The sequence below is a fragment of the Sorex araneus genome, chromosome 6 (assembly GCF_027595985.1).
Source record: "Sorex araneus isolate mSorAra2 chromosome 6, mSorAra2.pri, whole genome shotgun sequence".
Classification (NCBI taxonomy): Eukaryota; Metazoa; Chordata; class Mammalia; order Eulipotyphla; family Soricidae; genus Sorex; species Sorex araneus.
Genome location: NC_073307.1, coordinates 37,256,719 through 37,282,459, shown reverse-complemented (window position 1 = coordinate 37,282,459; position 25,741 = coordinate 37,256,719). Strand labels below are relative to the sequence as shown.

General features: G+C 42.8%; 1 protein-coding gene across 4 annotated transcripts in view; it reads left to right on the top strand.

Annotated features, from left to right (window-relative positions):
* SNCAIP (synuclein alpha interacting protein) overlaps nt 1–25,741 on the top strand; it is a 177,898-nt gene that overhangs the window by 113,138 nt on the left and 39,019 nt on the right. For all 4 annotated transcript variants that reach the window (XM_055143330.1, XM_055143331.1, XM_055143332.1 and 1 more), the window contains exons 4-6: nt 14,259–15,118; nt 16,915–17,094; nt 21,650–21,763. In XM_055143330.1, coding sequence (XP_054999305.1) covers nt 14,259–15,118; nt 16,915–17,094; nt 21,650–21,763 — 1,154 coding nt within the window. The remainder of the gene's footprint in view (nt 1–14,258; nt 15,119–16,914; nt 17,095–21,649; nt 21,764–25,741) is intronic.

The window sequence follows — 25,741 nt, the reverse complement described above, 5'->3', positions numbered from 1 at the left end:
TAATGGGGGAGAAGGATGTATTGAGCCACACCTGGCATTTCTCAGGGTTTACTCCTCTTTACTGAGGGATCAATCCTGGTGGGCTTTAGGGACCATCTGCAGTGCAGAGATTAAACCTGGGTCACAGGATGCATTGTACTATCTCTCCAGGTCTTATAATTTTGTTAAAGGCAGTATATTCCATTGTTAAAGAGGATGACAGAGGGATGAGGGCCCCAGAGAGATAGCACAGGGTTTAAAGTTCATGTCTTGGACACAACTGACCCCTGTTTGATCCCCAGCACAGCATATGATCCCCTGATTGCCTCCAGGAGTGATCCCAGAGCACAGAGCCAGGAGTAAGCCCTGAACACTGCCAGGTGTGGTTCTCTACTCCCCACAAAAAAAGAAAAAGAGAGAGAAAGAGACAGAGAGAGACAGAGAGAGCGAGAGAGAGAGAGAGAGAGAGAGAGAGGGAGGGAAAGGGAGAGGGACAGGGAGCTAGGGAAAGGGAGAAGAAGAGAGAGAGGGAGAGGGAGTGAGGGAAAAGGAGAAGGAGAGAGATGAGAGAGGAAAGGGAGGAGAGAGAGAGAGAAAGAGAGAGAGAGAGAGAGAGAATGCACTATAATGAACTGAACCATGCTACCAAAACGAGATTGCTATATTTGGGGAGTATTTTTCCTTGAGTCATAGTATTGGTAGTATCATCATCAAAGCATCCTAATGAATGGATGTTTTTATTTGTTGCTGGTGCATGCCCGTGGGTCCTCATTTTGAATAAAAAACCTAATTTATTCTTGAAAGTAGACCTGCCCACCTTCCCCGGTAGGGGAAATGCCTTGTCTGTGTCTTTAACTCATTAACATTTTACTTATTTTCAGAAGAAGAAAAGATATAAATCATTGGGGGGAGATCATAGATAAATGTTTGGTTTTCCTCCTCCAGAGATTGCTCCAGGTTGGGGACCATTCCCAGCAATACTCGGCTCTGACGGTTCTGCGCTCAGGCCTGTGTGTGATGCAGTGTGCCCAGGCCCAGAAGTGCTAAGGTCTCCATGGCTACCCTGGAGATTGGAGAAACATGGGGTCCCAGGGACCAAACTCAAGACTTCCATGTGCAGGACATGTGTCCCAACCCAGGCCCCCTTGTTTTTAACAGAAGAAATCTATACTTCTGTTGTAGATTTCTTCTGATTCAAAAATCAAATTTCTGAAGTGCGTAATAGACACAGATCTCCAGTGTTCTCTTATTTTGACCAGTGCCTAGATTAAATCAGCCTCTCCTCTCATCCAATGATTTATCATACTAGTTTTTACCACTTTATATCTTTTCTCCACCTTAAATATCTGTGTTCGAGGACCTGAGTGGTAGTACAGTGGGTAGGGCACTTCATAGCATGCTGTCAACCCAGGTTCAATCTCTGGCACCACATATGGTCCCCTGAGTTTGCCAGGAATAATCCTGAGCACAGAGGCAGGAGTGAAGCCTTGAGCACTGCCGGATGTGACCCCAAAATAAAATAAATATATGTGTTTGAAAGATGGTCCAATAATGGGATTTGGGTTAGATTTGCTTATCAGGTAGAGGAAAATTTCTGGTGCAGTTTGCTGCATCCTCAGCCTCTTTGTGGGGTAGTTCACCACATCATGAAAACAAGGCTGCGTGAGCGTCTCACTCATGTGACCTTGAGTCTTAAAAAAAAAAAATAAGCAAAGCGAATTCTTCTTCCTTCAGTGGCTCCCAGCTAGTGTCTCTGTGCTTCAACCCACAACCTGCTGTAAAGAGCTCAGAACCCCATTTCTCCAGCCCCGCCCCCCCCCAGCCCTCCAGGACAGGTCGGGACTTCCGCCTGGCCACACCCACCGTGCTCTGCAGCCACGCCCACAGTGCTCTGCCCTATTCCTCGTTCTTTGCTGCTCCACATTCCTCGTGAGTATGGGCCGCTCCTCTCTTGGCTCAGAGAGGCCTCCTCACTCCTCGTTTATCTCCCAACACCCTGACATGCTCCGGGGCTCTTAGGCAGCGCTTCCTCCTCCTCCTGGTGGAGAGCCAAGTGTGACGGAGTCTGCATGAGGACTCCGGCTCCTTTCAGTCTCCATCATTCTGGGGATGGGTGACATTTCAGTCCTTCCAGCCACGTGGCTTCTGTGGTCTGTGGCCCCTCACTCCACGCTCCAGCCTTCTCACTGATTCCCACCTAAATCTGCGGCCTCAAGAAAGTCTGAAGAGAAATTCTTGTATTCTCCCTGACTAACTAGTTTCTCTTCAGACACCCCTCAGTGTCAGAAGGTCCTCAGTTTACTGAAACATCTGCTCATGACTGAAGCCAGATGAATCTCTCACTCTGTCTCTCTCTCTCTCCTCTCTCTCTCTTCCCCTCCTCTCCTCTCAACTCCTTTCCCCCTCTCTCCCTTCCCCTCTTATCTCCTCTCCTCTCCGTCGCCTCCCTCCCTTCTTCTCTCTTCTCATCTCTTTCCCTCCTCTCCTCTCCCTTTCTCTTCTCCCCTTCCTTCCTCTTCCCTCCTTTCCTTGCCTCACCTCTCCTTTCTGCTATTCCTCCCCCAAGCCCAGGTTCCTGAATCTCCTATGCTGAAGCAAATTCCCATCTATCCATTTGTCCAATCTCCTCAGCCACCGACCAGGCTCTCCCTCTCTCTCTTCCTCTGGGTTAACACTCACCCCATCAACAATCATAAACAAGCTCATTGAGGACAACAATAGCAGTACTTAACTCTCTATGAAATTAAAATTAAAAAAAACTTGAATAAATAAATAATCCAGCAGAGACCCATCTTTCCCAACAAGTAGGCTGAGAATGTTTCAGAAGGAAAAGCAAAAAAATCATTGCATTTCTCTGTGAAATCCACATGCCCTCCCCTTTCCAGGAACACTCTGTTTCAAACAAATGGTAAACCTGACTCTTGGTTGTAGCAATAAAACCCCCAAATGAATCGGGCCCCAACTGCCACTCCCAACTTTCTGTTCCTGTGCTTTTGCCCCATTTTTCTTTACTGGGGATGTAAGAGCTCGGTCAGGGGAATCCTGCCAGCTTCTCTCCTGCTGGAGTCATTGGACAGGGGGTTCCTTTTATGCAGCACTTTGCAAAATGCTCTTTTCTGTTCTTGGATCCTGATAGCACTGGCGCCCTCTCATTTCACTGGCCTGCGCTTCATTGATACCTCCATGAAGAAATAGCTTGTCTCTTCTCTGGTCCATTGTCTCCTTGTTTTCTCAAAGAACTTCTCTCTTTGTAATCTTTTATAATCTTTGTTCCTCTCCCTGGATTTCATGCTTTGTAGTCTTTCTTTTTCTTTTTTTTTTAAGGACTCTTGTCTTTATTTTTTTAATTTTTTTGCATCACACCCAGCGATGCACAGGGGTCACTCCTGGCTCTGCACTCAGGAATTACCCCTGGCGGTGCTCAGGGGACCATATGGGATGCTGGGAATCGAACCCAGGTTATCCACATACAAGGCAAATGCCCTACCCGCTTTGCTATGCTCCAGCCCCACGCTTTGTAGTCTTTCATATTCTTTGTTCTTCTCCCTAAATTTACATCCATGTAGAGTCATTTGCTAAATTTGCTTTACCTTTGGATGGTCGGGGAGGACACTTTCACTTTACTTCTGTGCCCCTGAAGCCCTGCACAGGAAAGGCATTGAGCAAAGGTCCGTGGAATACATGGGCCCTGGAGACTGTGTTAACACCCGCCAATGATTTGGATACTCTTGGGCAAGTTTTATATCAATCCTGTACCTCCAGCTTGAGTTAGAAAGAAATCACTACCTGTCGCCAATGGAAAGAATTGGCAGCTGAGAGAACAAACTCTCAGTGATGAGATGGCTCTACATGGGTGTTAATTTCACTAACAACAAGGTAGGGACATTATCCCATTTAACTGTATGAGGAGTTGCCATTAGGGTCAGAGAGTAGCTCAGTGGGTGAGCACATATTTTGCATGTGAGAGGTAGATTGAGTCCCCAGTACTGCTTGATCCTCTGAGTACTACTGAGAGTAACCCCAGAGCACAGAACTGGGGGTAGCCCCCTGTGAACCACGTGACCTTTTCACATCAAATTGTTATTTGGGCTCAGTTTTCCTAACTTTATTCCTGCACTAAAGCTTCATGTTCTGTGACTATTTAAGTCCCAGAGGAGAACATGCTTTGGGATTTAGGGTCAGTTGATTTGGAAATGAGTACAGTGAGGTCCTGCCATTCCATTTGCGTTCCATCCACTCCATGTGAGCCGAATGTAGGAAGTGAGAGTGACCCATTTCAAGAAGTGTTCTTCTTTTGAGCAGGCAGGCCTGGGTGTGGTGAAGGCGAGCCGGAGTTGGAAAAGCTGGTCCTGGCTGGGCAGTTGGTACCTTGTGTGCTTCAAGCTCCCCCGGTTCTCCCTGGTAAACCTGTGTGAGAGCCATGAGAAACCCCCAACCATCCTCCAGTATCTTGGCCAACACCTTAGATCACACGCTTGCTTGTTTGCGGGCACAGAATCCTTTACGCTGACGGGATACATGCAATTTTTGAAGTGTCCCATGGAGGAAAACTTAGGAAAATTCCCACCAGGAAATATTATTTAGAGGAATGGTGAAACATCCTTTTGATGGAAGTCCTTCTTTCGTGTTGGGAATTGGACCCAAGGCATGTGTTTGACTGCAAGCAGGACAGGCGCAGACTTCAGGTTCCTCTCCCCTGCAGCGTCTGTCTCAGGCCAGCAGGTTCCCCTCCCTCTGCAGGACCGGTGTCAGGCCAGCTGGGTCCCTCCTGCACCTGCCCTGCCTCCTCGCAGCAGCCCCAGGCTGAGAATTTGGGTCCAGGTGCAGACCTGTGGGCAGCCCTAGGAAGGATGGGGGTGATTCCCCTTTCCAAGAGGAAGAGGAGGCTATTGGCCAGAGCGCTCTTTTCCTCCCAACCCCATCCTCACCCTGGAGATCTTCAAGCACGCCCCTCACAACACTGGACCCCGCTTCACAGGGTTTCTCATGGAAAACAGAACTCATCACACGTTTAGCCAAAACACAGCCAGGGAGCATTTTTTGTCCCCCCTAAACACATACCCCGTTTTCTTTCTGTAAATGACTAATGCTATCTTTCTGATGTGGCTCCAGAACTTTGTGCTTGAAAGTAGAATAAAGTGGCACGGCGGGGAGGGGAGGTATCAGTTGCAGATGGGGTGTGAAAGGTGGGGGATCAGGGTTTTACAGCCCCCCACCCCACCTTCCCATCTGCTGTTGCTTCTCTCTCCTACCAAGGAGCCAGGCTGGTGTTCTTTGTCCCAAGCTGCAGCTCAATGCTGTAAAACATCGCCACCTTCAGTTAGAATTGCTAAGTTCTTCCCCCCACCACTTTGCAGCGACGTCGCCAAGCCTGCCAGCACTGCCCATCACTGCGCAAACTCCCCTCTTCCTACCCTTCGCTACCCTCTGAGCCTTTTCACTGTTCTCCATGTGTCTCGTTCCCGTTGAGCTCAAAAGGGGAGTGGAAGACTCAGTGGAAACCCCAGCAAATAGGCTTGTAGCGAATATGATGAGCATAATTCCATCTTAGAGGTTTTGCTAACGTCTGAGAAAAGTCAGCATACTTTTCAGATGACAGAATTAACTCGAAATCCACGTGCTTTCTTCTGACCCACCAGTTGCTGTTTCATTTGGAAAATGGACTTTTGAAGCTCAAAGGCTTTTGTTAAGATTTGTTAAAATTTTGTTGTTGAAATATTGAGTCTGATTACATGATGCAACCTGCCTCTTCGTGAAGAAGTGTCTTAAAAAAAAAAGGCAGATTGGCCTTGAAGTAATGTTTGCGCCTTTGTGCTGCAAAGAAATGGGCAGAGTTACGGTGCAGCCTAGGGTGAGCTGGTTCATCCATTTTGGGCAGAATTTGAAACAATGAGATATAAATAGGGCACTTGTAGCAGCTTGGTCACTGTTTAAAGTCAGGAAGTTTAGGACCAAATCAGGGAAATATTTTCTAATAGAATGTTGACATCTTAATGTGGGTAAGTCTCTGGTTGTTTTTCTTCAATGTGAAAATTAGTCTTTTGTCTTCCTCTTTAGCCCAACAAGAACCTCAGGAAAGGGTCTGGGGCATCAATGAAAAGGATGAGCAAGCAACTCCAGGGGAACATTCCAGAAATATGCATTCCTTGCATGCATTTACATTTTCCCACCAGAGTGGTCCAAACCAGAATGGTCCTAACTCAGAGTTAACTCAGACATTTTGGGGGACCAGGTTATAGTCTTATGTCCAAAGATGGAAGAGGAATGCATTTAGAAAAGCTCTCAGATTTCACACCATCCCTTGTGATGCCAGTACAAAGTCAAGTCATCTGCCACCACTTCTTACAGAACCTGTAATGTTTGCAGTATAAGGGTTCATTACCCCTCACAGTGGGTGAAGGGAACTTCTGACTCTTGTAGTGACTTTTCCCTCTTCTGCTGTACAAACAAAATAAATGAATTTTGGGAGAACTTAAAAGGTATGTTTTTGAAGGTTCCTAGGTTTCAAGGGGCTTATAGCTGGGAATTATTGTATTATTGTGTATAGTGTATTGTTGAAAATATTTAAAAGCATGTATCCATTGTGTTTAGTAAATCATCCACTATGTTTCTCATGAAATGCAAATTCATTTCATTTTTCATAATAAATAGTAAAGATAACTATTTTATCCTAAAGACATGCCCCCTTCTTTCTTTCTTCTCTTGATGCTCAAAGCTAATATCTAATAGGGACACATTAATTCCATATTTAGAACTAGAATAAATGGGCAATTTGGGAGCAGCATTGACATTCAGTCTTGAAAATTAGATCCACCATTGCAATAGCAAACTGTACATTATCTTCCTAAGAAAATACTAATTTATCAGTCCTAAGAGCCAAAGACTTGTTCTGTGTCAGCAATCAGCTTAGCCTCATAATTATAAATTTCTGAGGATCTGTTGAAAGACATGGATCCAGAAGAATTATATGTTTCATACTGAGTCACTCAGAATAAAAAGCCCTGTTATTTGTAGACATTCCATGCAGTCAAAGAAATTAAGAAGTGGACCAGGTCTTAGCAATCATGCAGTCTGATCTCTTTATTTTACAGATGAGGAAATCAAGATGTATTGTAGGAAAACTAGGAAAATATTTCAATATGCAGCACATCTTCTACTTGTCTGAAAATATTCAATAGCTCATTAACTCTATCTTTGAAATACTCAACACAGTTAAGCATGCCACAAATGGGGCAGGAATGGTCCATTTTTGATGACTAGATTCATCTTGATTTACTCTACTTTGCATCTTTGGTCTGGCTAAGGCATTTCCCAAACTTATTTGACTTACTTCCCCACTTACAGAAAAAAAATTAGTGTTCCCTCTAAAAATCTACCTTTCCCAAGAAAACAGAAAGTACCCCCTCATTCCCAATTGCCTTCCTAGATGTGGATGGTTTCAGCAGTCATGGAGGGTGGGTGGTATCAACCACTTTGGGCAAAAATAGTCTAGCATATTCTTCCTTCTTCCTTCTTTTTCTCCAATACATTTCTATCCTCTCCCCTTCTGTCTTCCTCTCTTTATTTATGCGCTCATTCAAATATTTTAGCTGCTGAAGTCCAATATCTCTGAGATGTTGAGCTAGAGAATGGGCTGATTCCAAACACCAGCAGGTTCATGAGCAAACTTTGCCTTTAAGGAACTCTCTACAGAGGAAGTGAGACAGACACAGGAGCATCGAGAGTTGTGATAGAGCTTTCTAATGCCTGACCCAAGTCCAGGCAGATATTATCAAGGCTCTGAAATTTAAGAGCAACCACACTCTGGAGGAGTTAAAAGGAATTGTGCCAAAGAGGTCAAAACTGAAGGGAGCTATCTCCAAAGGGCCTGCGTCCACAGAGGCAAGACAGGTTACTCAACAAGATCGTTGGAGAGGGAGATTCACCCAAAGACAGTGCTAAGAACATGTATATCCAGAAAAGATGAGCTTAGCAATGGAGGTGCATAGAAAATTCAACGATGTGGGAAATGAGAAAATATATGGGGCTGAAGAGACAGTATAGCATGTGGTCAACCCAGGTTTGCTTCCCAGTACTACATATGGTCTCCCAAGCATGACCAGGATTAACCCTTGAGCACAGAGCCAGATGTGCCTTCAGATGTTTTATTTAAAGGTGTTTGTTTGTTTTGCCAGACTTCGTGGTGCTCAGGGTTTTCTCCTGGCTCTGTGCTCATTGATCATTCTTGCATTGCTTGGAAGGCCATATGTGGTGCCAGATATCAAGCCCAGGTTGACTACATGGCAAACAAATACCTTGCCCACTGTACTATCTCTCCATATATTTTTAAAAGAAATTTACATTAGTGACAGCGCTAAAGAATTTAGGTCCTCTCTTGAAAGCCAGGGTTTCCCTTAATAAGTAAGTGTCTTATATAGAAAGCTCGAGCAATTGCACAGCGGGTAGGGTGTTTGCCTTGCACGCAGCTGACCCGGATTCAATTCCTCCGTTCCTCTCGGAGAATCTGGCAAGCTACCGAGAGTATCACGCCTGTACAGCAGAGCCTGGCACGCTACCCATGCCGTATTCGATATGCCAAAAACAGTAACAATAAGTCTCACAATGGAGGCGTTACTGGTGCCCACTTGAGCAAATTGGTGGACAATGGGACAGCAGTGCTACACTGCATTATATAGACAGTCTGTTGTTTTGGCTCTTCCCTTTAACCACTTATACTCCATGCATTTTTACAAAAGAGTTTGGTTTTTAAAAGTTAAGAGACTATTTATGGTTTTGGGGGTAAAAATTTACACCTTTTGAAAATGTTCTTTACTATATCACGCCCACCACCCAAATCCCAGTTTCCCTCCATGCAGTCCTGGGGGACCTCCACCGTTTGGTAACCTCACTTCTCCCCACCAGAGCCCGGGGGTGGAGTGTGTTTCCATTTTGCTTTGTTTCTCTCTGTTACACGTGTGAGTTAGACTATTGTCATTCTGCTTCTGATGTAATTTCACTTAGCAGGATCCCCCGCTAGTTCCATAGCAAAAGGCAAGATTCTTTCTTTTCTCATAGCTGAATAGTAATCCATTGTACATGTACCGTATCTTTATCCACTCACCTGCTATTGGGTATTTTAAATCGTTTCTAAATCATGACTATTCTTGTAAATCACAATGTGATGAATATAGGCATGTGTTTATATTTATGAATTAATATTATGCGTTTTTCAGCTAGATAACTAGTAGATTTGGTTAATCATATGATAGTTTTAGTTTTAGTATTATATATATATATATAAATTCTATGTTCCCTCAACAGTGAACCAATTTACATTCCTTTTTCTCTGTACCCCTGCCAACACGGTGCAGCCTACTTTTATTTTATGTATTTTTAAAAGAAACTTAATGTCAGTGTTGGAAACTGAAAACCAGTGTCACCTGCAGTAAATCCAAGGTCCTCATTCATGTAAATAGGATTAATAGAAAGTGTTCTGATTCTTAGTTTACAAAAGTCTCTAAACCTAAGGTCTATAGTCTCCCTTTATTTTACCAGGAAACTGTATGTTTTGTAGAAGAATTCAATTTCTCATCATGCCAATAGTAGATTCCTTCAGTTAATTCTTGGGAAGAGAGTTGAAAGCGGTAGAGCTTGTTCACTTTAAGTCAGTAGAATTTAGTGCGGTTCCCGGAGCCATCTTGAACACCGCAGGAGTTCACATCCCACTTAAGGGTCAGCACTGTTTCAAGCAGCACAGAACCCTCTGAGCACAGTGATGGAAGCATAACTATATGAACTATCTGAAGAGGCATGCTCTGGACTGGAAAGGGAGACCAAGGAAATCAAAGACCCTTGCACAGGCTGGTGGGAAGGTTCTGAAGTGGTCTAGTTCCTATAACAATTAGAAGAGGAGAATCCTAAATTGAGAAAAATTTAGGATGGGGCCGCAGTATGTCTTGGTGTCTGTGGCAGTGCTTGTCAACCTTTCTGTGACCTTGGACCCTCTGAGTTTGTTTCCTTCCTTTGGTTCTCCTTTCTACCACTAGGTCCCTTAGTCTTGTGCTGAGCCCTCCCTCCATGTGCATGATTGTTGTAATTATTTCCTTGGAATATACTCAGGGCTCATAAGGAGCCATATGGAAAATGCTGGAGTAAAAGGTAGAGGGGCAAGGTGAAGGACAGAAAAGGCAATATATTAGAGATGTATTACTTTGGAAGAGTGTGTAAGTGATCCTCTGGTTCAGACCATGTTTGGGAGGAAGATGTTAAAGGGAGACAGAGGGGGTTGGATGAAGGAGGCAAGAGGGAACATGTGTGGAGTAAGAGAGAGAGAGAGAAAGAGAGAGAGAGAGATATGAGAGAGAATGTGTGTTTGTGTGTGTGTTTGTATGTGTGTATTTGTATGTGTGTAGAGGAAGGGGAAGGGGAGAAGTCAACTGCAGTTGAGACAGATAAGTTCCATGGGCTGGAACATGCTACCGATCACACCTACCTACACAATAAATACTTTTAGAATAACTGAATAAGTGTGGATAGTCAACAGGCAATTGAAAATACCTTGGAGGAGATCAGAAGCATTCCAGATGTCAGTTAGATTGAGAGATCAGCATGACCTATAGATCAGCCTCAAATACATTTCCATTTCCCTGCTGACCATTTTAGAAAATTTGTGATGTAATCATGTGGATAGACTTAATATCTCAGACACATTGACTTTTATAAAATGTTAAAAATGAATCCATTTTATATATATGTATACACACAAACGTATATATGTGTATATATATTTGTATATATATGTTTTTGAGTGACGTTGCAACAGGAAAAAATGTTTTGGGGTGGAAAAATTAGTGAAAATATTTTATGGAATTCCTTAATTAAAAGTAAATTTTTTCCAATCATTAATAGCATGTTTCTTGTGTTATGATTAAAATAGCCATTCACCAGCTTAGAAGAAATGAACTGAGTTGTGCCTTTTGTGTATACAAAGAATATATCTATAAGTCCATCTGACACAAGTCTTTGATGTAGTAGTCCTAGGCACATTCTTGTTAAGACCTGTTAAACAAGCTATTTTTCTCGAGCAGGAATTTCCCCCAGTAGTCAGAATAGTCACAGACAAAAAGCATGGATTTTACTCACCATAAAAAAAAGAAAAGAGGCTTAGGTTTGAATGAGCCAACAGGCAACAAACCCAATATTGGAGCCCCTTCTTTAATTTCTAGGCCCTTCTGTGAAAAGAAGTGTTTTCATAAGACTTAGACAGAATCTATTTCCATAGAATGTTCTTAATGGCTCCTGTCAGAACAAAACAGCTGGGGAGCATATGGTATCCATTTCCCTGTATCACTTGGAAAAAATTTCACATGTAAATAAAGCCAACATAAAAGAGTAGCCCTTTGAACCCACGACCTCTTACAATACATAAATATATTGGTACAATACACTCGTTGTATTGGCCCACTGTAATGGCACTAGATTTTTTTATTACATCCTGAGATACGCATTTTCCAAGAAGTCTCCCCGCACCAAAAAAAGAAAAATCAAGGTAATTGGCAATATTAACAAATACCATTCCTAATAATAATTATATATTTTAGAAATGTCAAGGAAAATATATTCCCACTCTGTTTGAAGCTTTTCAGAATAATGAATGGATATAATGGAAGGTACATTTACATAGTATAAGTGTTCTATCCATTATCTTTCTGCTCTTTTTAAATCAGTAACCATGTGTTCTTGAAAGGGAGAAAGAAAAGCTTGGCAGAAATTTCTGGCAGACGTTACTTTTCAGAGCTTCGTGTTTTTAGGGAGAAAAGAACCTATAAAATATAAAAACTTTCAATGTATAATGGACCAAGTGGAATCAGTCTTTGCTTTTGCATATTTACATTTCATAAATAACTTGAGAAAACCCAGCTCTTCTTGGTGATTATCACTCCCTCAAGTTTATTAACAGAACTTTTGTCCCCTGTGAAATTGAGCTGTAAATCCCTCAGATGGATGCACGTTGGGCATTTAAAAAGAGATTTAATGACTTGTGCAAAGTGAGATTCAAATTCAAATACTAGCATTTGTTAATTGTCTACTCTGTGCCAAGTTCTGTGTACAACTCAGAAACAGAGCAATAAAAGGGAAGAGAAGCAGCAGTTTAAAATAATCCTGATACCTTCCTTTTCTTCTGGAACATCCCCTGTTAATATCTGTTCCTTCCTGGACAGAATCCTGGCTTCCCTTCACAGTGTATGGTGTTTCTTCTTCCAAAATGTCATAGTTTGGAATAAGAAAGCTAGTTCAGGGGTTAAAGCACTTATCATGCAAAAGTAGATGCCACTTATTTCCTCTGCACTACATACGGTCTCCTGAACACAGAGCCTAGAATAAGTCCTAAATACAGAGCCTGGAAGAAGACTACAGAAGACTTAAAAATCTGCTAGAGCAAGAAAGGCTTTAAGGGGGATTACTTTAGTGCAGATCCTCCAAAGTCCACACAAAACAGTGCTCTAATTTATGAATGAGCCCACTGACACAGTTATAACATTCAGGCTTAGAACTTAGATAGTTTCTAGAGTGTCTATGAATCATTTTACAACACATCCTCACAGGAGGAAGAATGACCAAATGGTCTAAATTCAGGGAACTTTTGATATCTTGCATGTTAATTTCATCCCAAGAATCACTTGCTTAAGGAGATCCAGATCTGAGTATACCCCCAGCTCAAGCTCCTTCTTTCTTGAGTTGTGCTCAGTAGCAAAGAACAAACATGGGTGCTTTGGGGATACCCACTTCCCACCTGCCTTTGTTCCAGAAGAGGAGCCATAGGTGGACTCCTTGGAAGACAAGTCCCCAAATTTCATCTCCTTGATGGAGGATGGCAAGAATGAAATGGAAGGGGTATAGGAATCCATAAATCACTTGTCTGCACATCTTTTCAAGGATGCCAGGTAATTGGGGTATCCCAGAGAGGAAGTCAATGGCTGGGGATCCTGGTCCCACTGTGAGAGGTGGAATGGGCAGCCTTTCACATGGAGCTGAATGGGAGAGGACATGGTTCTTATCTCTCCCTCCAGATGTGTATAGCTCTTTCACTTTAAACTCCATGTCAGCCAACACCTCCTACTCCCTAATACCTATCTTTTATGCTGAGTAAAAAAAAAAAAAAAACTGCTTTTCCTGCCTCGCCTTCTGTTTGCAGCATCCAGTCCGCTTGATCTCCAGCTTTCCCAGCAAGACAGGGCAGGTTTAGGGCAGACCTAAACCTTTGATTCCCTTTCCATTCTCTTTGTTGTGATAAACAGGGGTCCTGTGCTTGGGAGTAATTCTTACACACTTAGTCACAGTGCTCAACAGGGCTGGCATACTTCTGTCCAGTGCTCACACAGATGCCTGGCCACCAGGATTGCACTCTACATACAGGCCAGTGCTTGGGATCCAACTCGTGGCTCATGCCTACAGGTAGACATCCTACCATTGAGCTCTCTCCCTGGGCTCACAGCCTTTATTATTAGAGAGCAAGTTCTATTGTGAAAAGTTAGGGCATGGGATTGCCATCTTGTGTACTAGAGCAATGTGAATTACCTAGGAAGTATGGTTGACTAGGACCCTCATTCTACAGTCAGGGGGAGCTGAGTTTATTGTTTTTTTCCCCCAGGGTGTAGACAGCTCCTAAACACTTGATTCCTTCCTCTTCTTTCCCTGATTTGTCTATGGAATCACCAAGTGACCTACTCAACCAGATGCTGTTGTAGTCTGTCTAATATTAGATAGTTGTGCTGAGTAGCCTTCTTTCTTTGAGGTCTCTCAGGCTTATAGAGTACACACCCATGTGTGTATGCCTCCATGCGCACATGTGTGTATGTGTGTGTGTATGTGTGTGTGAGAGAGCACATCATTCTCTCCCTACATCAGTGAGGATGTGCCTTACTCTTAGGGGAGGTCCATCCACCAGGTCTGCTTTGCAGTACAGTGAAAAGTGTTGAAACAGTACGGGAGAGGTGTGACTGTTCGGGGGAGAACACTCGTTATCTGGATCTGTACTCATCATCCTTCTATGTTGACCATTCTTACCACTGAGTTCACTTTAATATATCACTGTAATATTTGAGACAATATACAACTTCCCTTAACTTCCCTTTCTCAGCACCCCTTTTCAGTGGTGAATCTGAACTGTTAAATTTCCAGAGACAAGTTCTCTCTGAGCTGTCCCTTCCCCTGGGCCCAAGGGGACAGTGTGTGTCTCCCTGTAGCATCATGATATCACCATTGTAACCATCTCCTCTCCATGTTGGCTTTCCCCACAGTTTCCAGCTCTAGCTGGACCTGTGGGGTCTCTACTCTCATTACCAAGCCCACTGGCATCGCTGACGTCTACAGCAAGTTTCGGCCTGTAAAGCGCGTCTCCCCACTCAAGCACCAGCCCGAGACCCTAGAGAGCAATGAAAGCGATGACCAGAAGAACCAGAAGGCAGAGTACCAGAAAGGAGGAGGTTCCGAGCCTGCCCCCCAACCTGAAGAGCTCAGCCCCGGAGACAGAGAAGTCGGTCTCCCGAGTAAAAGCACAGAGCCCGGCACATTGCTGGGGGAGCTGGAGCATTATGATCTGGACATGGACGAGATTCTGGACGTGCCTTACATTAAATCTAGTCAGCAACTTGCCTCTCTTCCCAAGGGGACTTCGGAAAAACGAATTTTGGGTCTCTGTTCCACCATCAATGGCCTTGCCAGCAAAGCCTGCACCCAAGGAAGCACTGAGAGTTCACCTTCCAGCCTGGCGCCTTTCTGCATTCTTTCTCCAGTGGCCAGTCCTCACCTGAGAAAGGCCTCATCCCTTGGCCGCGACCAGCAGAAACTCCCCGATGGGGAACCTGAGGGCTCCCCCTCTGCGGGGAAGTGTGGCTCTACACAGGAGCCTGAAAATCAGAGTAGGGATTTCTTGAACAAGACCTTTAATGACCCCCAGAGTCGAAAAGGTGAGAAGGCAATGCCGGACTGCCAGCTCAGGTCCTTCCTGGTGCCATGCTCATCTGTGGACCCCAAAACTGAGGAGCAGGTGGGTGGTGTGAAGTGGGCCAGCTCCCAAGGCCCGGAAGAAAGGAGTGAGTGTCTGAAAAAAGCCAAAAGCATCTTAAACATCGTTAAAGAAGGACAAATCTCTCTCCTGGTAAGTAGGAGCTTGTGTCACAGAGAGTGTAATAATAATAATACCAGACACCCTAATTTTATCAGCTTCATGAGTTGATAACAATGATGAAATATCTGTTCAACTTTTTTTTTTAACCTTCATGGCTGTCTTTAGCTGGATGTGACTTGGAGCTTGGTAGGTTTGGTTTAGTTTGGGGCCACAGCCCGTAGTGCTCAGGATCTGCTCTTGGCTCTGTGCTCAGAGATTGCTCCTGGTGGTACTGGGAACCAAACCAAGGATTTCTGCATGCAACGCATGTGTACTGGCCCTTTGAACTGTCACCCTAGCCCCTGAATTTTAAAATAAAAACTTAGGAGGTTAATTCAGTGAAAACAAGTGACTACCAAGAGGAATGTTTCTCTGCTTGAACTTTGTATAAATTCAACGATTAAAGACACTTAATAATAAAACAGAAACAAAACAAAGAAAGCCCAGCCCTTTCTTGAGCTTGAATCTTAATGTCTTTCTGCTTTTCACATGGTTCTCACCCCCCTTTCGCTTACTTGTGGGGATGTCACTTTTTTGTGGATGGGGGCCTGCCAGATTCATGAACAGAGGGGCTTCTGTTTTATCCTGATCATTATTCAGAAGAGTTAGACTAGCATGTTGGACACAGATACAAATTTACCCTGGAGCCTGATTGCCCTCTGACCCCCATGGAGGTTTTTCCTTAGTTCCAGCTCTACATGTCTTGGGAGCCTGAAGTAGCTTTTCCAAAGACTCTAGACATAAATAAGATGATTTAAGAAAAGTCTGTTCTGTTTAGGCTCCCGGAGAGCTGTTCTGAAATCACTCCCTCTGCATTGTTCTTTTTTGGCTTCCAGACTTGGATGGAACAGCGGCAAGCCTGGGCTGATACTATGATGTTCATTAAAGTCTCATTCAAGAAAACTATCCTCTCTTGGCTGTGTGGTTCCACTTAGGCTGAAACCTTGCATAGCTAACTACTATGTGCTTGGCCTGGTATCACAAATTTTATTATATGACTGACCAATTTTTCTAAATATTTTTTATTTGTTACCCCTCCTTCAAATATCTTTTCCATGTCTCCTAGTTTTGACTCTTTCTATTTCTGTTTGGTCTGTCCTATTTCTGCTTGCTTCTTTCATGCCCCTCAATATTGCATGTTTCTCCAAGGATAACCCCTCTGAGTTCACCCAACAGTCTCCATCTGCTGCTAGTCTCAGGGGACAGAACTTCATCTGCAAGGGGCAGCTTCTAAATGACCTCAGGAGTTTGGAGTACAAAGGGGAAGAAGTACCCAGAGGTATCTCTGGGTGTACTAGTAGCAACAGTGCCCTGAGAACTTCCAGTCACAGCCAGTTCACTGCTGAAGACAAAGTGGATGATTGGGAGCAATTGTTCATTCATTCAGCAAGGGCACCTTAAAGAGCAACACGTGAGATGGGGGTGGAGGTTTGTGTGGTGGGGCATTCAGAACTTGGCAGCTATGTAGAGAGGCAGGCAGGGAATGTGCCAGATGCTGTAACCATCCTCGCAGTGTTCTCCAAAGACAGTTGGCACCTCCACAGGTTCCTGATCTGACCCTACTGCATGCCTTGCCTTACCCCTTTTGAAAACTCACAGTCTCAAGCAGATGAAGTATACCCAAAACATGGCAATGAAAATAAGCCGTAAGCACTTGTAGCAAGGAATTCTGACTTTTTTAAAGCTCCCCATGGCCACCACTGGAGTTTCTGAAAGGTCATTCTCCTCTGCACAACCACACCTCACTTTTACTTACACAAACTTTTCTATTCTTGCTGTTTGCACAGCCACACCTCGCTGCCGACAACCTAGACAAAATTCACGACGAGAATGGAAACAATCTCTTACACGTCGCAGCATCCCAGGGACACGCTGAGTGTCTGCAGCACCTCACTTCTTTGATGGGAGAAGATTGTCTCAATGAGCGAAATGTCGAGAAACTGACTCCAGCAGGCCTGGCCATCAAGGTGACTGGTGGGCAGTGGACTTCTCTTTTTCCAGAATTCCTAGTGAGCTATAGCAGTGGCCTTCAACCACCAGCCTATGGCTCAGTGTCAGTCCTCAGTATAGAAAGGTTGAAAACCACCAGTCTACTGCTGCGATTATAACTATGTTATAACTGCCAGTCCATAGACCATAGGCAGGTTAGGGTCCACAGGTGTTTATAAATAGAGGTTGAAGAACTCTGAGCTGAACAGTGTTGGGACGGGATGTGGGGGGTGAGGGGGGGGGGACAAGAGAGATATGCCAAATCATACAGCAAAGAAGCATGTTATGTTTAGACGATCAGAGTGTAAGAAAATCTTACACTCAACTGCTTTGAGAGTGTAAGATTTTCACTAAGAAAGTGGTGGCCCTTCAGATAAGCTGGTGAAGCTCATGATCTAGGGGTGTTTTAAGTACTTGTTAGCTAGGTGAAGGCAGCTTAGGTTCTTAACACCAGTTTAGGTGTTCTGAGACCACTGGTTCCTAAATGTTCATACAATGAGCAAGGTAAGTGAAGGAAAGGTGTGGCTTAAGGGTTGATGGCACGCAAGAGTATTTCAGATAATATAGTGGGCTTCTAATGGTTTATGTCTGAAGTTAAAAAGTCTCTAGGATTAGTTGTTTGCAAGATTATTGCCAAGTTTGAGCTCAGCTCTTGCAGAGCATGGTGTGTCCTATATGTAAAAAAACTACAGAGAACCATGATCCTTTACAGCACACAGTTAGTGCCTCTGTAAAATATAGCACATCTCTAAGCGAGTAGATGTTAAAGTTAAGTTACTTTTAAGATCTTTGGTAGATAAATGTGGAATTTAGTCTTATTTATTAAGAAGCCAGAAGTGAAGTTCAGGGAAATAAAACACATGTATGCTTCTGCAAGTTACTTTGCTTTACACAACAGTCATATCTTCTAAAAGTTACATAATCATAACCATAATTTTTAGAAATTTACTAGGAAAAGCTGCTAGTTAAAAATTCTTGTGAATTAATTCACTGGAGAGCAAGTTACATTTGAAAAACAAGTAATTGCTGGCCTGCTTCTACTATATCTTATATGCAAATATGAGTTCTTACATATTTATTTTTTCCCTCTTTTAGTTTTGTAGTTGGCCATGGGGAAAGCTATTCCTAGTCGTGCCCAGGGGATCATACAGTACCAGCAACTGAATTTGGGGCTCTCACATAAGAAGCATGTGCTTCAGCCCTTTGAGCCATCTTCCCAGGCCTCTAGGTTTCCTTAATTTAGTTACCATTCAATCAAGTTTATATATTAAACTGTTGTTTTCTATTTTAATTTTACTCAATAGGTTATTTAGAAGATAGAAGATATAAGAAAAAAGTGGGATCAGATAAAACTAGAAATGAGACCTGGGTAGATATTTTGTTTACATTGTGAAGGCTGCTATGTTATATTAAGAGCTGGAGTATAGGGAAGCACCAGGAAGAAAGAGAAATCAAATGTGAAGTCAAGGTTCTGCATAGCTGATCTCAGCGATGCTTACACACCACCAGGCACTATGATAGGTGCAAGCAGCACAATAAGGCATAATACCTAAGGAAATGAGAGCCTGGTGCACGAGGCAGAATGTTGTCAGTGACTCAAATGTAGGATGGTGAATCCCAAGACCTTCTAGGATGGGAAGATAGTATTTGTGACTGATCACTACCAGACATGGATTAGTGAGGTATAACATTCTATTGCAGTATCAATAACCATTGTCATTTCTTGCAATATCATTGATACTACTGTAGCATTTAATATATAAAAAGATATTTATGACATTTTTTATAATTAATATATTTTTAATGTGTCCCTTATTGTTAGATCAGAAAGTGGTTTCTTTTTATGTACTTTGTTGCTTGTTTTGGTAAAGAATCTTCGGAGTTCATAAGAAACTTTGTGCCATTAAGCCAGCCATAGGGATAAACTCATACTGTGTCTATGTTCAGTGTTATCTCAATCCTCTCCTGTCGGGACTGCCATCATGAATCAGCCTTTTGTACCAGAGAAATAGTACAGTGGGTAGGGTGGTTTCCTGGCATAAGACTGCCTGGCTCAGTCCCCAACACCACATATGGTACCTGAGCATTGCCAGGAATATCTTTGAGCACAGAACCGGGAGTAAGCCCCAGCAGTACTAGGTGTGACCCCAACCTGACCCCAAACAAAAACAACCCAGTCCTGCTTTCTGTTTGTTTTAATGAAGGGGGAAATGTCTATGTGACCCAAAGGTTCTGTTTATAGATTTGGGGTCTCTGGTTGTTCATACTTCTGGACATTGATTAGAGAAGTGAAAGGTGCTCTGTTCCATCAGCTGGTCTAGGATGCATTAAAGCAGTGCATGCAGACCGTGATAACAAGCATCGCCTTTGGAAAACAGCCCCTGCACATGTCTTCCCCAGTCCTTTCAGAGTATTTGGATGGCATGCGGGAGGTCAGGGGTGTCCTAAGAAACCATCATTCTCTCCTTTTAGGACCTTGTTTTGAACACAGTAACCAACCAGTGCTGTTTCACCTCATTAAACACAGATCTCAGAGCCCCACTGGCAGGAAAGACAAACAGACGTGGTCTAAAGGGGTAGAATTTGGTCAGATAATATGACTTGGCTGACAGGAAGCAGAGTTGGAGAGAAGGTATCAAATAAAATGATTACCTGAGAAAAGGGCCTTATCAGTCAAGCTGGGGCTTCAGAACATCTCTCCTCCCACCCTTAAACTCCTTTAAGGGGAACCTGAGACCTTGAGCTTTCTGGGGGACCCAACTCTCATCCTGTGGGAGTGTGGGGCATGAATGAGATCTCTCTGGGAAGGGTTCAGCAAAATAATTGGAAAGAAATATTCTAGTTTCTTTATTGCCGGGTGGGATGTGAGCAGCCCATTGTATCAGTTTTCCTTTCATCCCTGTAGGGAATATTTGGCACGCTCTAATTATGTGATTTAAGGAGAGTGAAGATACCTAACACTGAAAAGTGGATGGTGTGTAGAGGAACCCATAGGGCAGCATCCAGGATCAGTGACAACTAGAGCACAGCTGCCCTCTGACAGAAAGAGGACTGAAGAGATGCACTGGTGGACCTCTGACGTGTGGGGAACTCAGAGCATGGCACTGGGGCTGCAGGAACCACAAAACTCAGTCTTATTTCCTGGCCTTCTGCTATTGCTCTGCTCCAAGCAAGAACAGCCAGAATTGGGGGTGGGGGAGATGGGGGTGAGGGGAGTTAGGGGATGCAGGGAGCCAACTCCTACAGACCATGTTTCCTGAGCAGAGAGGCAAGAGAGAGAATCTGAGTGGGGACTCCTGAAGTTATTCAGCATGCACCTGACTATGCCAATGACCCCAAGTGCAGAGAATAGCCTCGGTGTGTAAATTTTGGTTAGAGATGACTACATGCAATTCCATTGATCCAAACAGTAGTCCATGAAGGAAAACCATGGTACCTCCTCTTTCTTGATAGAGGAGTGTGCCAAAATTCCCCCATAGTAACTTTTTCTCTGGTGCTGAGACTCCACCTGTACAAATAGGAAGGCAGTTGAGTGTCTCATTTGTCACACGGAGTTCTTGGGAGCACCTCAGAAAATGTTCTGATACTAGACAAGTACATATGTCCAGTAAGTTTGAACACTTTGACTCATTTAATTTTTTTTAGTTTGTCTTTAAGAGATGGTTACTGCTCTCCCAGTTATTTCAGAGAAGAAAAATATTGAGTATCTGAGAAGAGCAATTAACCTGCTCAGATCTTGGAATGAAGTGGTGACTTTAGGATTTTAATCCCTTCTGGACTCTGGGTTTCAGTCACTAGTTTATGATGTTACAGACTGTCCCTGCAATGTGATCTCAGCACAGGCCATAGGAGCTATGGGGTGCCAGGGAGTTGGGGAAGGTTCAGGGCAAGAAGGTAGCATTTGAGTCAGAATAGAGGGTTTTTCCTCTTATCTTTCTTTGAGAATTCCAACGTTTGAGTTCTTCAGGAAACAAGCTAATTTCTAAAAGCTAATGAATAAACAAATTGTGTGATATTCATACTATAGTATAGTTGTCAGAACTAAAAGCAGGGATAAATTACTAAAGAGGACAGTAGCTTGGATGAATCACAGAGACGTTTATGATGAGTGAGAGAAGTCAGAGAGAGGAGTATTCTGTTGTGATAAAATCATATCCCAGATCTACTAGGGCAAAAAAGACTAAGAATAAAGAAGTAAAAGTGTTTAATAAGGGAAGGTGGAAGAGTTATTTGTAAATTGTAGTTGAAAAAGTAAATGTTTATCAAAATTCATCGAACCACACTTATAAGAGGTTTATTTCATTTATGCAAATTTTACCCCAGTAAAGTGATGTTTAAGTTGCTTGAAAATCACAGAGAAAAATCCTATATCAGGAATATTCTAAGTGACACATTTTTATTCCTATTAAACTAATCACACTATCAAAGTCAAAATTCATGTATTTTTTTTCCTTGGAAAAATGACTGCTTAGAAAATGTTTATTAAATTTATTCTTTTGAAAAATTTCTTTATTTTTAAATAAACAAATGTAGAATGGTCAATTGGAGTGCGTCCGCTGGATGGTGAGTGAAACGGAAGCCATTGCAGAATTGAGCTGCTCGAAGGATTTCCCAAGCCTTATTCATTACGCCGGTTGCTTTGGCCAGGTATGAAGACATTTTAATTATGTTCCCTTTATGTGCTCTATAGTCTAACTTGAAAAATAATTTAAGTCCATCAAAATTCAAACAAGAAATTACCAAAGGTAATATTCAGATATTTGTAAGCAATGATATTTATCATTGCATTTTAATTTAAAAAATGGTGACCCAAATACCCCATGATAAAATATTGGATAAACATGACACTACATCTACTTGATGGAATTTCACAGGAAAATGCTCATTGTGTAATATTAAATTAAAAACTATTTCTGTGATTTGGTACCAATATTGAATTTTGGAGAAGAAATGGGTAAGAAAATTTTGGAGAAACCATGTCACAATATGTTTGCAGTAGTTATCCCTTGGTAGATTGTCAAGTCATGGGTGTGTGTGTGTGTGTGTGTGTGTGTGTGTGTGTGTTTCATGTAGTTCCTCCAGTAAGTTCTTCCTGCTGATATAAGAATAAAAAGTAATAAATTTTCTTTAAGTAAGAATTAAAAATAAAAATAGTGGAGTTTGATCAAAGAGACATCTCTCTGTTAAAGATGAATGAGCCCACTAGCTGATTCCTAGTCTCAGGCCAACAACCAGTCTCTCCATCAGGAAATCCCAGTGAATAAATGGTGTTTACACATCACAGCCAGAGGACGGTGTAAACAATCAGCTCTAATTATCCCTTTGAGTGTAAACTGTATTTTTAAAATCTGAGCGCCACTATACAATGGAATACTATGCAGCTGTTAGAAAAGATGAAGTCATGAGCTTTGCATATAAGTGGATCAACATGGAAAGTATCATGCTAAGTGAAATGAGTCAGAAAGAGCGGGACAGACATAGAAAGATTGCACTCATCTGGAATATAAAATAACAGAGTAGGAGACTAACACCCAAGAGTAGTATATAATACAAGGAGGTTGATTCCATGTCTTGGAAGCTGGCCTCACATGCTGGGAGAAAGGCAGCCCAGATAGAGAAGGGGACACCTAGTAAAATGTGGTTAGAGATCCCACTCGGGAAGGGAGATGCGTACTGAAAGTAGACTAGAGACTAAACACGATGGCCACTCAATACCCCTATCACAAACCACAACACCCAAAAGGAGAGAGAGAACAAAATGGAATACCCTGCCACAGAGGCAGGGTGTGTGTGGGGGAAAGACGGGATTGGAGGGTGGGAGGGATACTGGGTTCATTGGTGGTGGAGAATGGACACTGGTGGAGGGATGGGTTCTCGATCATTGTATGAGGGAAACACAAGCATGAAGATGGGTAAATTTGTAACCGTACCCTCACGGTGACTCACTAATTAAAAAACTAAAAAAAAAATCCCAAAACAATAAAATATCCATATAATCTTAATGAAAAGAAAGCCATAACTGTTCAAAATAGATTTTATATATTTTTCTGTGGCAATGGAAATCACTTTTTATGCATATAATTATATCCCCTTTGGCTTCACAAACTTTTCCAACTCAGTAAATTATGGTATTGTCAATAAGCAAATAGACTTTTCTCAAGCATGAAAATCTTGAATTCAAACAAGTAGACTTGAAGAATATTATCCCTCTCTTTCCTTAGTAGAACTTGTCTTAAGTGTAAGTTTTTTATGTGCCAAGGTCAGCTGCTCTCTGTATTGAAATGTAATGTTTCCTAGATGCACTAGCAGCATGCCTTTGGATTTTGTATATATCCTCTAACTTACAACAACTATTAGATTCTGTCGTTTTATTCCCCATAGAGACAAGGATTAAGAGACACGAGATCTAAGGCTTGTAAGAACAGACACTAGATTTTCGCTTGACTCGGGTCCTCTTACCTCTGGGCCTGATCTGTTTTGTCTGTATCTGTTTAGATGATTCATATAATTTGTTTACAGAGGCATTGATATAGCTGAAGAAAACATTGTACAATTTAATCCTGAAATGCATTCTGACACTTGGAGTATCTCACACAGCCATTGATGAATGAGCTGTCTGAGATACTTCTTTTAAATTGGTGAGGGAAAAAAATTCGACTATAGAACAAAGGAAAGAGAAGGAATAACAATTAAAATTTATAACAGCTCCTGTCTTTAAATTAATTACTCCATTTTCAGGGGCTGGAGAGATAATGCAGGGGTTAAGGAGCTTGCCTTGCACATGGCAGACCCTGCTTCAATTGGCAGGCATTTGAACATTGGCAGGCAGCATTGGCAGAGCATTGCCAGGCAGCCCCCAAAGCCCCAGCACTGAAGTGCTCAAAGTGTCACTGCATCTGAGAATAACCAGGAGGGCCCCCCAATAAAAATTTAACTAATTAATTTTTTTTGGCTTTTTGGGTTACACCCGGCGATGCATAGGGGTTACTCCTGGCTCATGCACTCAGGAATTACTCCTGGCAGTGCTCGGGGAACCATATGGGATGCTAGAAATCGAACCCAGGTCAGCTGCGTGCAAGGCAAATGTGCTACCTACTGTGCTATTGCTCCAGTCCCAAACTAATTAATTTTTGTGTGTGTTTTGTATGACCGAACCCCAGTGATGGTATCCTTGAAAAAACTGTAATAGTTAATAAGCATTTGATATTTGGCTTCTCCCCACCCCACCCCACCCTTTTTTCCCTGCTTCTTTTGCCAAAAGAAAAAATAGAATTTTCAAATGACAGTAAGAATTTGGTCACCACAGAAATCAGATTCAGTATAAAGTAGAAATTTACTTATTCTCCAATTATGTGAATCTGTGTTTCTTATTCCTGATTTTGTTTGCTATGGAAAACCTAATGAGGGATTTGAGCTGTCAGTGGAAACACTACTAGCCATTTGGATCGAATACTCCAAAGCCTTGGAGAAAAGGATCGAAGGGCTGTGCTGAGACTCATGGGTTAATGATTGGGTGGCCGGTGTTCTTTGCCTTGGGAAAGGCTGCTTATCTATGCCTGTTTCTTTATTCAGAATTCCCAGTGGGTTCTCATCATTTTGAAACTCAATAGACCGGAACAAAGAGGGTGCCCTTTCCGGGACTGGTTGGGTGCTAGTATGGGCTTTCTTGGCTGGACTCAAGGAAAATATGGAAATGAGTGACCTCTTTGAAGAGCTGTGTGTCAAGCGTTTGCTTCATGTTAGTATCAGTCTCCAGGTTATTATTCTAGTTGATAAGCATTTTAAGTGGCCTCAAGTCCAGCTCTGAGCTGGGCTATCCAACGGTGCCCTTAGGAGAACATTCCTACCCAAGTGGAAAATGCCGAAATCCATTAGAGCAGCGGTTTCTGTCCAGGCACCCTGTGTCCACCATGGCCATTTATGTAACAGATAACCTGTGGAGATGCTGAACTTGGAACCGGGACAAAGCTAATATTTTCACAAGGAACGCTGTTATTGAACAGTTCTCTAATGGATTCAGCACATGCAAGTTCCTCTCCATCAGGCAGACACTTGAGTGTGTTCTGGTTTTGTTTCTTCAATAAATACTCCTGGAAAGGATAGTGGGGAGGAAAATTCCTCTCATGGTTTATTTTAGTTGCCCTCTGGCCCCATAGAGATGCCTCAATAAGGGGGTGCCTTTTGACTCCTGATTTCTGTCCTTTTTCTTGTAAAAATGGCTGTTAAAGACTCAGGTACCACAGGGTGATGGGAATTGATTTTTCACATCTTGACATATGAAGTCTCAGAGGGGGCAATTATTTCCTTGTCTGATCATGCAGAGAAACAGTCCCAGGGACCATAAGGGAGGTTTGCTTTGGGGAGACTCTGGGAATGAGGAGAGGGTTTCTTTTGATGGTCTTGCTCAGTTGTGCCAGGGAAACAATGATGCTAAGGAAAGGTTGAAGCCGAACTGTCTGGGTTCAAAGCTCCCCGCCCCTGTGTGATTTGGGCTGTTTCTTTGGAGCAGGAAGGTTCTGATGGTCTGTTGCAGACCAAAGCCCTCTGCTGCCTGGGACCTTCATCCTGGTTTGTGTTACTCACTGGCCTAGCGGCTTCTGTGATATGGTCAGCCTCAAACCCAGG